Source organism: Pelodiscus sinensis, chromosome 22 (genome assembly GCF_049634645.1).
Source record: "Pelodiscus sinensis isolate JC-2024 chromosome 22, ASM4963464v1, whole genome shotgun sequence".
Taxonomy (NCBI): Eukaryota; Metazoa; Chordata; order Testudines; family Trionychidae; genus Pelodiscus; species Pelodiscus sinensis.
The window spans coordinates 15,912,753-15,926,486 of record NC_134732.1 but is presented as its reverse complement, the minus strand read 5'-3'; the positions used below and the strand labels follow the sequence as shown (position 1 = coordinate 15,926,486).

The following is a 13,734-nucleotide window of genomic DNA, read 5'->3' as shown; positions in this document are numbered from 1 at the left end:
GCCTTTGGGGCGTGGTGGTATCAGGGGACCTCTGCCACGTAATCACAGGCCCAGTTCTGGCCAGACTTGGAAGGAGAAGGGGCCTGACCCCGGGGGGAGCCATGTGGTTACTTGCACATCAGGAAGGAATCAGGGGCAGGAGATGCAAATTTGAGGCCCTGTTCTGCAAAGTGCAGCGTAGCTCGGGGGACGGGCTGAGACTGACTTTCCCCCTGAAACTCTGGGAGATGGGGAGCTTTGCACACCATGGGATCGTGAGCTGTGTTCCATGGAGAAGCGGTTCAGAGAGGGTCCCTCCCGCTCGATCAGCCTGTCGTGGAGGAAGCAAACATCCTTTTTGTCCTCCTGCTGACCCAGACATAGCCAACAAAAAGCCTCTCCCCTCCCCGGGAGCCGGCACAGGGTGGGGGATCAGACAGACCTGCAGGAATGTAGCGCTGGGTGTTATTGTTTCTGGCTGTCCAACTCCATCACATTCCAGTAGAGCGGCAGGGCAACCTCCGCCTGGGAGCGCAGAGAGAAGGATCCCGGAGCCATAAAGGCTCCAGGCCTGGTTTTCCCTGCTGCCCATGAGGGGCGTGTCTCATGCAAAGAGGCAATGTGGGAGCCCTGAAGCCTGTGGAAGGAAGAGGCTGCTGCTGGAGATCCCCACCCCCAAACACACACACACACACACACACACACTCTCTGTCTCTCTCACTTTCCCTTCCCCCTCCTATTATCTCTTCTCTGTTTCCTAAGCTGAGCCGAGGAGGTCCTGGTGTCTGTTCCCTTGCAGATCAAAAGTTGCCCTCGTCCCTTTTGTCTGCTGGAGAAGGGACAGCAGATACCAAGGGTGTGGGCATAAGGAGGGCATAGCAAGCTGGATCCGCTTGAGCACTTCTCCACGGAGACGTATTGCTCAGTCGCGAGAAAGTCAGGTGGTCTGGGCACAGGGCTGGGAGCCAGGAATGCCACCGTTCTCATACTGGCACTAATACCTTCTGTAGACTTGGGGGTGAGTCACTTGGGCTCTGCACCTCAGCTTCCTTGCTGTAAAGTTGGGGTAATCCCCACGCCCAAGGAGTATTCTGTCAAGTCCTTAGCCAGACCTGCCTGGCCCCGTGTGTCGGTCCAGTTTTGGTTCTGTCTTGGGAGCAGCACTTCCCCCGGGTCCCCAAAGAGAAGTGTAGCTCTTGCAGAGTATGTGCGCTGGGCAGGATCGCCTTGCAGGGAGCTGTAAGTCCCAGGCCAGGAGGAGAGGCAAGGCCCCTTGGAGGGGGATGGAGCTTCTGAGCCGCTGGGTTTCCAAAGGGACTTGGTCCCCCATTCCCATCCCTTGTGCTCTTCCTGTCCGTGCCGCCCAGGCCTGTGACCCTGATTAAAGGAGCAGGACCTTTGCCGGAGCATTGCCCTGGCCTGCTTGAGTGCTACAGAGGTTCCTAGGGGAAGCTCCTGAGGCTTTACTGGATTCAGCGTCCTGTCCCCCCTCCGGGAAGTGACCCACTGGTAATGGAATCCGTGGCGTAGCGAGCACCAGCCCAACAGCTGCTCGGCACTGGGTCAGCATCATACCCATGCTGACCACTGCTTCGGGGGGGAGGGTCCGGGGGAGAAGGGCTCTTGCTGCAGAAAGAGGGGGCCCTGGGACCATTAGAGAAGTGATGTGCGTGTGTTCCCCTCTCTGTCCCCACCTAACACTGTCCATCCTCCCCCACCTCCAGTTTGAGAACGAGTCGGCCTTGAACCTCTATGAGACATGCAAGGTGCGGACGATAAAAGCCGGGACCCTGGAGAAGCTGGTGGAGTACCTGGTCTCAGCCTTCAAAGGGAACGACTCCACCTACGTCACCATCTTCCTGTGCACGTACCGGGCCTTCACCACCACCAAGCAAGTGCTGGATCTGCTGCTGAACAGGTAACGCTGCCCCTCCCTCTCCATGGTGCCACTGGGGGTGGGGATCTGTGCCCCCCCTCCCTGCTTTGGTCTCTCCTGTGCATCCCCCTCCAGGCAGGCGATTCTTGCCCCTCTAGCGCTGGGTCATGCCTGACCTCAGCTCAGCATCCCAGATCACTGCTGCTCCTTTGAGGGGTTCCCTCTGGTTTGAATAGGGAAGGAGTTGCCCCCACTCCAGCCTCAAAAATACCCCTGGGCCAGGTCCTCTCCTCTCGTGTGGACTGAGCACATAGCCTCTGTTCTGGGCTAGGGGCTGCTCAACCATGCCACAGTCCTGGGAATGGAGTAGCTCTGCGATTTTCAAACATGTTTTTTTTTTTTCTCCTGACCCAGTTGAAGAAAATTGTTGATGCCCACGACCCGGCATCATTTGACTAGATTGTAGGCTCTGAGTGGGGCTGAGGATGAGAGCTTTGAAGTGTAGGATGAGGTTCCAGCTTTTGGGTGAGGATGGAGCCGGAGCGGCTCCCAGTCTGCAATGCAGCTGGGGTGCTAAGGCAGCTTCCTGGGGCACAGGATGGTCTTAGGTGCCAGATGCAGCCAGCAACAGGTTCCCAGCCAGTGGGAGTGCAGAGCTAGTGCTCGGGGCAGGGGCAGTGCATGGAGCCCTGTGCGCTCGCCCCCCCTCCCTGCTTCTGGGGAGCCAGGACAGGTGAGAAGCTGCCTTAGCACCCCCAGTGGTCACCGGATCCCCCTGCAGCAACAAGACCTGGTGCCCGACATCTCACCACCCAGTCCTGGGTCACGATCCTTAGTTTGAAAACTGCTGGAGTAACCTCCGTGTCCGTCAGAGACCAGCAGCTGGGAGTGGAGAATTCCCGCTTCTGCCTTTCCCTCAGCCCTGTGGCGCTCTGGCCCTTCCATGCCCGTGGGAGCTGGAGCAGGGCGCGACCGGTGGTGTGTGGAAAGCCAGCGGCCCGGCCAGCTGGTTTCTCCAGAGACTTTGGCATCCCAGCCTTGAGTCCGTCCTAACGCTGCTGTCTGCAATTGGAGCTGTCGTGCCCTCCCCCTGCGTAGGCAGCATCTCGTTGTGGCCCTGGCGCAGTGCGTCTGCCAGGGCGCCAGAACAATGGGGGCAGTGTTAGCGAGAGCGCATACCCGGGAGCACGTGTACGCCAGGATTGCCTGTCCGGGCACTGCACTAGGGTGGGGGGGGGCGGCCTTACAAGGCCGTAGGATGATTAGAGCGGGGGGTGGGTAGCACAGAGGCTGCTCTTTGTACCTAGGCTGCCCCTCTCTCCGTCCCCAAGGGGCCAGCCCACCCAATGCGTCTGTGAAATGCCTCAGCATGGCCCCCCCCATTCCTAGGTCAAAGCTGGGTCCATCCCACCTAGGGCCTGCTGCTTTAGGAAAAAGTGGTTGGCCCCTTATCTCCCATAATGCACCTGGTTGAATGAAATAGACATTTAGGGTTGGGGGGGAGGAGCTTTTCTAACCCCTGTGGCTGTTGGCTGGTGCCTGAGAGAGAGGAAGGGCCGAGGGTTAAGAAGGCCCAGCAGGCCGAGAGCCCTGGTTGGTTGGTGTTACAATGGCATTCCCGGAAGTACTACCCGGCCACAGCCCTCGGGCAGCGGGGTACTTTGGAGGTACCTGGGGGTGCAGTGCCGCTCCACCCTTCCCTGGCAGAGAGCTCGTGACCTGGCCTGCGCTGTCCGACTCAGGGTGGGTCTACACCATGGGGGAATGTCGACCTAAGGTATGCGACGCTGGCCGTGTTGGAAGCTACTTACCTTAGGTCAAGTTGTCATGGGAGGTCTCCCATGGGGGTGGGGGGGTGTCAATGGAAGAAACTCTCCTGTCAAGTTCCCTTGCACGTCTCGTACCGGTGGAGTTCTGGGAAACGTAGACCTGCCCTGAAAGTGAAGCAGTCTCGTGGAAAAGCAGGTGACTTTCCCCTGCCGGATGCAGCTTCTCTGCCTGTGTGGGAAAGGACGATCTGTCGTAGCTGCTTAGGGGAGTTGTCACTGTGCACATGGGACATGTGCAAGGTCCATGGCCCACACAGTTTTCAACCCAGAGTCCTAGCAAATGTTCCCTCTACTTTTCCCCCCCCCCCACCTGTGTGCAGAATAAATTTTGTTCTGTGCACTGAGGCATGTGTGGATGTGCACCACCAATAGAAACGCACCCAGAGCTGGCAGCTAATCAGCTGGGCAGCATTTGAATTGCTCCAGGAGCACTGGTCCTTGCCTAAAGCAACCTTGAGAATCCACTAGTTGCTAGTTACCCCTCTTGGCTTGGCAATGGGCCCCCTGAGAAGCCGCTGGCAGGAGTGGTGGATCCAGGTGGTTTTGGAACCCTGCCCTGACCAAAATAAGCCCCCAGACTCCATGAAGGGGCTAGAGCATGTTTGGGTGTGGCGGGCCATATACTGGGAAGAGATCCGGAGAGGCAGCTGCTGAGAGGTGGGTTAACTGGCTCGTTGTGTTCATTGTTCCCAGGTATGGCAAACTGCATGCCCAGGTGAACGGGGACCATGCCAGACACGCTGTGGATGAGAGACTGGAGCTGAAAAAGTAAGCGAACCTCTGCTGCAGCGAGCCTTCCACTCGGCACCAGGGCAGGGAGGTGGATGCAACCTCTTCAGGTGCCAAAGGGCTGCCCACTCTGGGCTGTGTGCATCTGCCGTGGAATTCGCTTTAGGAAGATACAGGCAGGAAGGACGGGGTTGAGAAGGGTCAGGACTTGGATTTGGTCACTGCTGGGAACTTTGACTAGGTGGGTTTGGGAAAGAAACCGGGAATAGAACCCAGATTTTCCAAGCCCCACTCACTTGCTCTAACCACTAGGCCACATGTCCTCTCCTGTCAAGATTAAATGTGTTGTCCAGTTTGCCTCTGTGATATCACGTGGCAGTGAGTTCCACAGGGTAATGTGACACTGAAAGTGTGTTTGCTACTCGGTGGTTAGGACTTTTGGGCACATGGGTTCTCTGCTCTCATGCACACTCACACAGAGGTGTCGTTTGATGCCCATTTTAACAACCAGTCTGTCCATCTGCTTCTTCCCAGCACCATCTCTTCCATCCTGGGCGCCTGGCTGGACCAGTACTCTGAGGATTTCCGCAAGCCCCCAGACTTCACCTGCCTCAAGCAGCTCATCTCCTATGTGCGCCACAACATCCCTGGCTCGGATCTGGAGCGGAGAGCGCGGATCCTGCTGGCCCAGTTCCAGCAGCAGGAGCACAGCGAGGCAGAGCCGGAGGGTGAGCGGCGCTTCCTTCCCACGCCTGTGTCCCTTCGCGCTGTGTGTGGTATGCGCCCTGGGCTTCCTCAGCAACTCCGGGGTGCAGATCTGTGTGTAGTGAGGGCCGTCCGCAGAAAGGTTGAGGGTTAGTGCCCAGGAGGATCCCCAGGGCTGAAAGTCTCCCCTTGGCCAAAGCCAGATGGGTCCGTTCTGCCCTGCCCACGACAAGGGGAGTTCAGATTGTAGATGGCCCTTCCCCAAACTGAATCTCTTCCCCTCCCGCCCTGGGTGCTGGCAACCACCTCTGGGCGCCCTGTACGAGACAGGGGTTGTAGGCAGGGGCGTGGAGGTGAGGAGGGTGGGATGAGGATGTGGGACGGGCCTGGGTGTGAAGAAGGGTTGTTGGGCCTGCGCGGTGGGGTGTCTGCGTTCAGAGCAAAGCGGGAGTTGTGGCATGGGAGGTGGTCCCCTCATCGTGTCCCCCGTCTCTTCTCAGCCGTGGACCATGCCAGCTGCACCTTCCGGATAGTGGAGGAGAATGGGCTAGGGGAGGCGAAGCCGGACTTCCTCGCCTTCTCCCAGGAGATGGTGGCCGAGCAGTTCACACTGATGGACGCTGTGAGTATTGGCCTGCTGCCCACGGCTCTGTCCCAGTCCTTAGTGCCCTGCCTGTGCGCTACCTGCCCGGCTCTGTCACACTCTCCTCCCCCTGCTGTGTTCTCTGTCTCGCCTGTTCCCTTGTGAGACCCGTCTCTGACCTTCTCTCTTCCAGGAGCTGTTCAAGAAAGTGGTGCCTTACCACTGCCTGGGCTGCATCTGGTCCCAGCGGGACAAGAAGGGCAAAGAGCACCTGGCCCCCACCATCCGCGCCACCGTCTCCCAGTTCAACAGCGTCACCAACTGCGTCATCGCCACGTGCCTTGGGGACCGCTCCCTCAAACCGCAGCAGAGGGCCAAAGTGGTGGAGCGGTGGATTGAAGTGGCTCGGGTAGGACTGTCCTGTGATGTCGGCCTTTTCCTCAGAGGGATCATTCTGGGTGGGGGGTGCTTTTGAAGCCCAATGGCTTGGGAGTGGGTTCTAATCCTTGCTCCGTGACAAGGCTCAACTTCCTGCACCTCAGTTTCCCCTTCTGTGCAATGGGGGTAACGATATCCATTGTCAAGCATTATGAACTGGGCTAAGGATTGTAACTAATAGTGGGAACTCCCCGTCCCACCAGCCCTGCTCACAAGGCAGCTAGAGGGTCCCTCCAGGGAGCCCAAGGCTGAGAGGGTGAATGGCAGAAGGGGACCAAACTGAACCCTCTCATCCTGGGGCTTGAATAAGTGTGGCTCCTCCGGGCCAGGGGGAAGCCTGTCACCATTGCCTGGCTGCCCTCTTTCCAATGAACGTCTAACCCTGCCGTCTTCCCCTCAGGAGTGTCGCATCCTGAAGAATTTCTCCTCTCTCCGAGCCATCCTCTCCGCCCTGCAGTGCAACGCAGTTCACCGGCTGAAGAAGACCTGGGACGAGGTGTCACGGTGAGCACACCCCTTGGAGCTGTGGCCACTGCAGGAGCGTCGGTGTGGCTTGGGGGTTCCACCACAGGCTATTCCTATCGATGCCCCAAGCGGTAATGCTGGCGGGGCCCCTGGGTTGTCGCTGGGGCCTGGTGACAGTGCAGATGGGACTGTGATCATCTGACGAGCCCCAGCCTTGCCTCAAGGAGCGTGCCCGAAAGCCAGGGACCAACATGAATCCTTTGCTGTCTTATCAGCGTGAATAAATTAAAGTAGCTCCCACATACGAAATGCCTCGGGAGACCCACCGAAATAGCAGTGCTGCCCATGAGAGCTGTGGTCAGCCTGGACCTTCCTGGGGGCGTGGCCCTCCTGAACAGGCACGCTTCATCCAAGCAGTCCCTTGTGGGTTTATTGACAGCAAAGGGGACAAATGGCCATTCTCCTAAGGTATGCTGGGAAAATCTTCTGCAGTGTCAAGAACGGATCCAGGCTCCAAGCCGGAATTTGGGGAAGTGGAACTTTGGAGAATGAAATGGGGTTTAATGAAGATGATTCTAGATGGGTCCGTAGGCTTGTGCAAGAAGAGGGGCAGACCGCCCCAAACGGGAGGGGGACATTGGGATTCTGGTGCTGATGCCTCCTTGTTTTGCCCCAACCAGGGAGAGCTTCCGCACTTTCCACGAGCTGTCGGAAATCTTCTCGGACGAGAACAACCACTCGCTGAGCCGAGAGCTTCTCATTAAGGTATGAGGAGCTCAGAGCCTCTCTCCTGGTCTTGTTTCTGGACCGAGGGCGGGATGGGAATCTACTTGTTGCTGCCAACATTGTGCCAGGCTCATCTCCCCTCCCCCCCCATGGTAACTTTGCTGCACAGCTGGCTGGGTCTGTAACTCCCAGTCTGCAGCAAGGATGTGTGGAGCAATGGGGCAGGCAGCAAGTTGCTGGAGGTTTTGCCTGGTCTCTGTAGGGGGCATGCTCTAAGCCACCACGCAGAGACAGATACATGAAGATACTTCGAGCAGTGTTCAGTGTGTGTCTCCGGGGCGTTTGGAACCGGATCAGAGTGTTACAAACACACTTTTTACACACACTACACGCAAGAGGCATGTATCCAGGAATGTGTGGGATGATTTTTTTTTTTTTTAATCCCAATATGAGGCTTCCCCCTGAAATATTTGCATCTCAGATGCTGCAGCTTGAGTATCAGGAGGTAAAAGACTTAAAACTGACTGGGCCGGTTCTGCTGCCCAAGAGGAAGGGGTAGGAGGTCTGTAGAATCCTCCCCATTTTAACAGTCAGGCAGTGTCTGTAATACAGTTAGGGAGCTAGGATCGGGCCCATGAAAACCGCCGTCCGCATGAATCAGGAGATTTTCATTGGGGCGGCATCAGCCGAGAGTCTGGCCCAGCACTTCCAACTGAACCGTTTCCCTTTAAGTCTGAAAGGGGCAGAGCAAGGCGGCGCTTTGTGAATGGCTGCTGCTGACAGCCTGCACAGCTGAGCAGCGATCTGCTCTGAGGTTGGGGCTGCGCCCAGCTCTGGTTGCCAGGAAATCCCCAGGGAGGGCAGAAGATAAGAAGGGAAGAGGCTTGTCTGTGAGAGGCATGTTAGCAGAGGGATTCCCTCCCCTTATCGCCTTGGAACGGAGGCAGAGGAGCTCTGGCTGTGCAGGCCGAGATGGACTCCGGGACTGGCTCCTTGTGCACACGCGTTCTCTTACGGGAGCTTGCTGGTCGAGGTGGCAGGCAGTGCTGCTGTAGCCGCCGCACATGTTAGCTGCCTGCAAAGGAAGTAGCGGTATTGGTTTGGCCACCACGCCTGCATCTGAAAATCGCTCTAGTGGGCCTCATGCTGCTCTTGTACCATTGTGGTGGGAGCAAGCGTTGCCCTGCTGATGGCAGTAGCATGACATGCGTGCACAGGGGAGGTGAGAAGAGTTTTAGCGCCTGCTCGGTAGTGCCCAGAGTCACGTAGGGATGTCTTTCTGGCTCTGTGTAGGACTGGGCTTAAGGGTTCTGCACTGGAATCCCCTGGGTGCCTCAGGCCGCAGGTTCAAATCCCCCTATCTGTGGTGTATATAGGATGCTGTGTACCAGGTGGCTGCCCTGCCCCAGAGGTGGCTGCATTTGAGCAGCCTTGCAAATACAAAGGGCCTGTCCTGATTCCCCAGTGATTTTAATGTGAGTGAGGAGTGCTCAAAGTATAATGGTTTTGGGCTGCAAACCTTCATTCCCTCCTTGCGCCTGTCAGGGACTCTGTCCGGGGCTGAAATCACGCAATCCAAAAGGAAACAAAACATCCCTTTGAGCTATTAACGGGTGGGGGGGCATCATATCCCACCCGATACGAGTTGCCCAGTTTTGATCATTCCCTCTCCCCTCTGAGACAGAGCTTGTCCACATGGGATGCTACACTGGTATAAGGGGGGGTGAATTTAAACCATTGTCCCTAAACCTGTTTAACACCCTTTATGGATGCTCTTCTTCTGGTAGAAGGGAGCCAAGTTTCAGTTGAACGAATGTCACTTTCAAAGCCATTTAATGATCATACCCAGCTCTTTTATCTGGCACTTTCCACCAGAAGCTCTCAAAGAGCTGTGAAAACGTCAGTGTCATTCTCCCCTTCTACTGATGGGGAAACAGAGGCACAGAAGGGCCGTGCTTGAGGTCACCTAGCTGGCCAGTGGGAGAGCTGGGAACTGAAAACCAGATCTTACATCCCGGTCCAGCCTGCCCCCTAGAGCTGTTTAAGATAAGCCCAAAAAACCCCATCTGGAATAAGCATCTCCTTATGGGGAGTTGTGCCAGTAGAGCTGTAGCAGCTTCCCTGTGCCGGTGTAATTCTACGCTCGCTAAGTCTCCCCCCTCGACAAGCCCTTTGTCCCTCAGCAGGCAAGTGCCATGGCTATAACCCTGTCTGGGCGGGGCCCATGTTCTCAGTGAGAGCTGAGGCAGGGAGCGTGACTTCCCCTGGGCTTGCAAAGCAGGCTCCGAATTCTCGCCCCCGGAGGCCTGATCCTGGTGATGGAGGCCAGCCTCTCGCAGGCATGTTCGATCAATAAACCCGCCCGTCTCTCCTTCCCATGAATCCAGGAAGGGACCTCCAAGTTTGCCACCCTGGAAATCAACCCAAAGAGGGCCCAGAAGCGACAGCAGCAGCAGCGGGAGATGGTGAGTGATGGGTATGGGGAGCACGTGGCTGGTGGCCGCCTCCCTGCTCGCTCGTGCGGGTCTCACTCCTGCTCTCCCTCCTCTTCCAGGGAGTGATGCAGGGCACTATTCCCTACCTGGGCACCTTCCTCACGGACCTGGTGATGCTGGACACGGCCATGAAAGATTTCCTGGATGTAAGTACCACGCCCTGGGCTCTGCTCTCCCCTTCTCGGCCTGGCTTTGGAGCCCTGGAGCTCCCCGGGGGTGTGGGTGGCTGAAAACAAAGGGCTGCAGCCCTGCATGGCCGGACTCCCTGGACATGTGCACACGCCTGGGTTGGTTGCTGATCTCACACTGCCCCCTAGCGGGAATCCTGCAGCTCTGCAGTCCCCGGGAGAGGGGTTATTGGCGGGTTCGCTGTAACCTCTCTCTGCTTTCTGTCTTTCAGGGGGGGCTGATCAACTTCGAGAAGAGAAGGAAGGTGAGAGCCATTCACGTGCGGCCGAGCTTTCAGCCAGCACAGCTGGGGCTGGCTTTGTGCATCCCGGCAGTGGGGGGCCATGGATGCCGGAGCCATTGCGGATGGTTCCTCTCTGGTCTTCGCAGGCTCCCCTTTGGCCCCCCCACTCTATGGTCTGGAGCACAGAGACTGTTTGTGTTTGGGGGGGGGGGGGGTTCCCTGGGGCTTTGTGGCTCCATGTAGGGTGCCTGAGACACCTCCGATCTTATGGGGCAGGGGTGAGGGGTCTGGTCAGCCAGTAGGAGCAGGCCTCATTCTCTCTCCGCCTTGGTCCCTTCAGGAGTTCGAAGTTATCGCCCAGATCAAGCTGCTCCAGTCGGCCTGCAACAACTACAGCTTCACGCAGGAGGACAGCTTCGTGGAGTGGTTCCACGGTGTGGAGCGGCTGAGCGAGGCCGAGAGGTGAGCTAGGCCCCGAGCCAGGGCCTCTCGCCGCTGGTCCCTCTGCCGCGGCCCAGCACCTTCCTCCTCTGGACGGGCCCCCAGAACCGGGGCTGGCCTGCGGCGCCATCCCTCTGATGCTCTGCTGCCTGGACCCATAGAGGGACCCTTTGTCTCCTTCAGATCCAGGCTGCTGAGACCTTAGGCTCGTGGCCCTGCCCCCTCCGGCGTGTGCAGCTCCTGGCAAATCTGGCATTGGGCAAAGTGGAGGGTTGGCGACCAATATTCCCTCTAATTTGTCTATCCATGTGTGGAATACATTTTGCCATGCGCACTGAGACATGTGCAGATGTGCACCACCAGTACAAACGCGTGTTGCAGGTGCTGGTTGCATTCTGCTAATCAGCTGGGCTGCATTTGAATCTCTCTTGGGTGGCTGCCCAAGCGCTCAGCTTGCAGGGAACACTGGGTGACCCTACACACTGACTCCCCCCTAAATACAGGGGCAAGCCAAGCACCTGTAGCCTCCTGGCTCCTTGGTCGCCAGGCTAAACCCCCAGGACTTGACCCCCAATCCCACCGCGCAGCCAGCCCCTGGCGCTGTCAGAGATCCACCGTGGCTCTAGCGTTGCCTCCGTTCCCTCCCTGCACTTCACACCACTCGCTGGGTAGGGGGACCCCAGCCTCACCTGGCTGAATCTCTGCTCTCTTCCCCTCGCCCAGCTATAGCCTCTCGTGTGAGATCGAGCCCCTCTCCGAGTCGGCCAGCAACACGCTGAAGGCGAAGAAAAACACCGGCATCATCAAGCGGTGGAGCGAGTGAGTCTCCCTGCTCCCCTTCTCGCCTGGGCTGCTGGGGGATGGGTATTCGGCTAGCTGCTGGCTGGCATTTCTCCCTCCATCCCCTCTGTTCTTGGCCCACGTGCTGCGGGAGAAACTAGCCACAGCAGCAAGGCTGAGCAGGGCCCCAGCCCCCCATCCCAGGGTGATGAGTCCAGTGGCCCAACAGATGCTGCGGGATGGGGCAGGAGTCTGGCCAAGAGCTGGATAGTACGATGGCTGGGGCAGAGGCTGTATCTTCAGGGAAGCTGGCTAACGAGCCAGGCACAGCTCTGGTGCTAGAGAAGGGGCAGTATTGGCGCTTAGCAGAAGGTGCTGCGGGCCAGGTACCAGCCAGGGGCTGCCTGTGAGCAATGAGCTGCCTTGGCAGACGTTGCGGGGTAGCCCGGCTTGCTGCACGTCAGGCTGGGGATGGGGTTAGAATAGCAGTGGGGGAGGGCGCAGGGTCACAGAATGGAGCTGCTGACGCAGGAGGGCAGGCAGGGTGCCAGAATCTTTGGGCTCCTTCCAGGCCAGAGGGAGCTGCCCCGGGGGCCAAGGCTGCATGGTGCCTGTCAGCTTTGCTCCCCCCTGACTGCGTCCGTGTCACCTGCAGCCGGCAGGCGCCAAGCGCTGAGCCCTGCGCCAGCGGCAGCTCCCACTCCAAATCCTTCGACCAGCTCAAGTGCGGGCCGTACCTGTGCAGCGGGGACACGGCCGACTCGGTCAGCGTCACCTCGGCCGGCTCCAGCAGCTCCGACGTGGAGGAGATCAACATCAGCTTCATCCCCGAGTCCCCCGACTGCCAGGAGAAGAAGGTACGGGGCAGCTCGCTGGGCTCTCCTCGCGCCCAGGCCATCAGGAGCCAGGTGCGCCCTCCGCAGCCCCGCCTCTGCCCCGACAGCTGGGGGGGGGGGTTCACCTAACGCATTTCCTGAGGGCTGGTTCTCACCCGGAGCAGATGGGAGGCCGAGCCCCACCCCTCCCCTCCCCTCCTTCCCATCCAGGGCACGAGGGGGGTTGGCTTTGGGAATTCGCTGTCCCCTGCACTGTGACTGGATCTCCTGGGCCTCACACAGAGCTTCCCCCACCCACCCCAGCTCTTATGAGCCTCCCGGCCCTGGGGGCGCGGTTGGGAACCTCCCCCTTCTTCTCTGGGTCAAGGTGCTAAAGCCGGCGCTTGTCCATCCTCCCCCCAGTTCTGGGAATGCACCTCGCTCTCCTCTCTGGACACGTCGGGGATCGGCTCAGGCTCCAGCAGTGCCTCCTCCTCCTCCGTCTCCTCCACCCCGGTGACGGCCTCGCGCACCCACAAGCGCTCGGTCTCAGGCATCTCCAGCTACTCCTCCCTCTCGCTGCCCCTCTACAACCAGCAGATCGACGACTGCTGCATCATCCGCGTCAGCCTGGCCGTGGACAACGGCAACATGTACAAAAGCATCCTGGTGAGCCCTGGCTACCCACAGCGCCTCCGGGGGCGGGGTGGGGATGCTAGTCTGGGCTAGTGCATCCTAGGGACGGCCTGCAGCATGCCCAGTCCCGGAGCCTCCCAGGGGAGTGTCTGATACTCCGGGCAGGATGTGCAGCAGGAAGGAGGGAAGGGGAAGTTGCTAGCGAGCGGGAGTGGGGCATGGGCTTCACCTTCACCCCGGCAGTGGCTTGTGTCCTTATCCCTGACCCCGGGATTGATGGGCGCTCTCCCCTGCCAGGTGACGAGCCAGGACAAGACCCCGGCGGTGATCCGCAAGGCTATGGCCAAACACAACCTGGATGGGGATCGGCCAGAAGACTACGAGCTCGTTCAGATCATCTCTGAGGAAAGAGGTACCTGGGGGTCTGTAGGGGAGCCCGGGTTGTTGGGGGCTGCCTCTGGCATGATGTATGCCCCATAGTATCACTTCCCTCGGGGAGAGGGCTGTCATCCCGTCATGACAGGAGCCTGCCCCCTTCATCCCCTCTGGGAGCAGAGGCCCATGTGCAGCTGACTGAGAGTCCTCCTGTAGCCGGGGGGCCTGAGCCCTTCGCTCTGCAGCCCCCCGGTGTGAGGAACGAGCCTTTCCAGTGTTTGCTGCTTCCCTGGGACCCCGCCCTGCAGAGTTGGGCTGTTCTGGTGTCGGTCTGTCTGACGCGGTGCCCCGTTCCAGGCCCCGCTGGGGTCCCTTTCAGCGGCTGGGAGGTGCCATTCCCAGCTCGGCAAAACAAACACGTCTTCATGCCCTAAATTAAGGCGCGTGCAC

General features: G+C 58.9%; 1 protein-coding gene across 4 annotated transcripts in view; it reads left to right on the top strand.

Annotated features, from left to right (window-relative positions):
* Positions 1–13,734, top strand: part of RALGDS (ral guanine nucleotide dissociation stimulator) — a 116,915-nt gene that overhangs the window by 99,722 nt on the left and 3,459 nt on the right. For 3 of the 4 annotated variants that reach the window (XM_006136834.4, XM_006136833.4, XM_006136831.4), the window contains exons 3-17: positions 1,704–1,897; positions 4,378–4,452; positions 4,948–5,141; positions 5,619–5,740; positions 5,895–6,110; positions 6,540–6,643; positions 7,285–7,369; positions 9,718–9,795; positions 9,885–9,971; positions 10,226–10,258; positions 10,578–10,699; positions 11,402–11,497; positions 12,114–12,366; positions 12,697–12,942; positions 13,207–13,321. In XM_006136834.4, coding sequence (XP_006136896.2) covers positions 1,704–1,897; positions 4,378–4,452; positions 4,948–5,141; positions 5,619–5,740; positions 5,895–6,110; positions 6,540–6,643; positions 7,285–7,369; positions 9,718–9,795; positions 9,885–9,971; positions 10,226–10,258; positions 10,578–10,699; positions 11,402–11,497; positions 12,114–12,366; positions 12,697–12,942; positions 13,207–13,321 — 2,020 coding nt within the window. The remainder of the gene's footprint in view (positions 1–1,703; positions 1,898–4,377; positions 4,453–4,947; positions 5,142–5,618; positions 5,741–5,894; positions 6,111–6,539; positions 6,644–7,284; positions 7,370–9,717; positions 9,796–9,884; positions 9,972–10,225; positions 10,259–10,577; positions 10,700–11,401; positions 11,498–12,113; positions 12,367–12,696; positions 12,943–13,206; positions 13,322–13,734) is intronic. The other variant, XM_006136832.4, reaches the window with a different exon arrangement.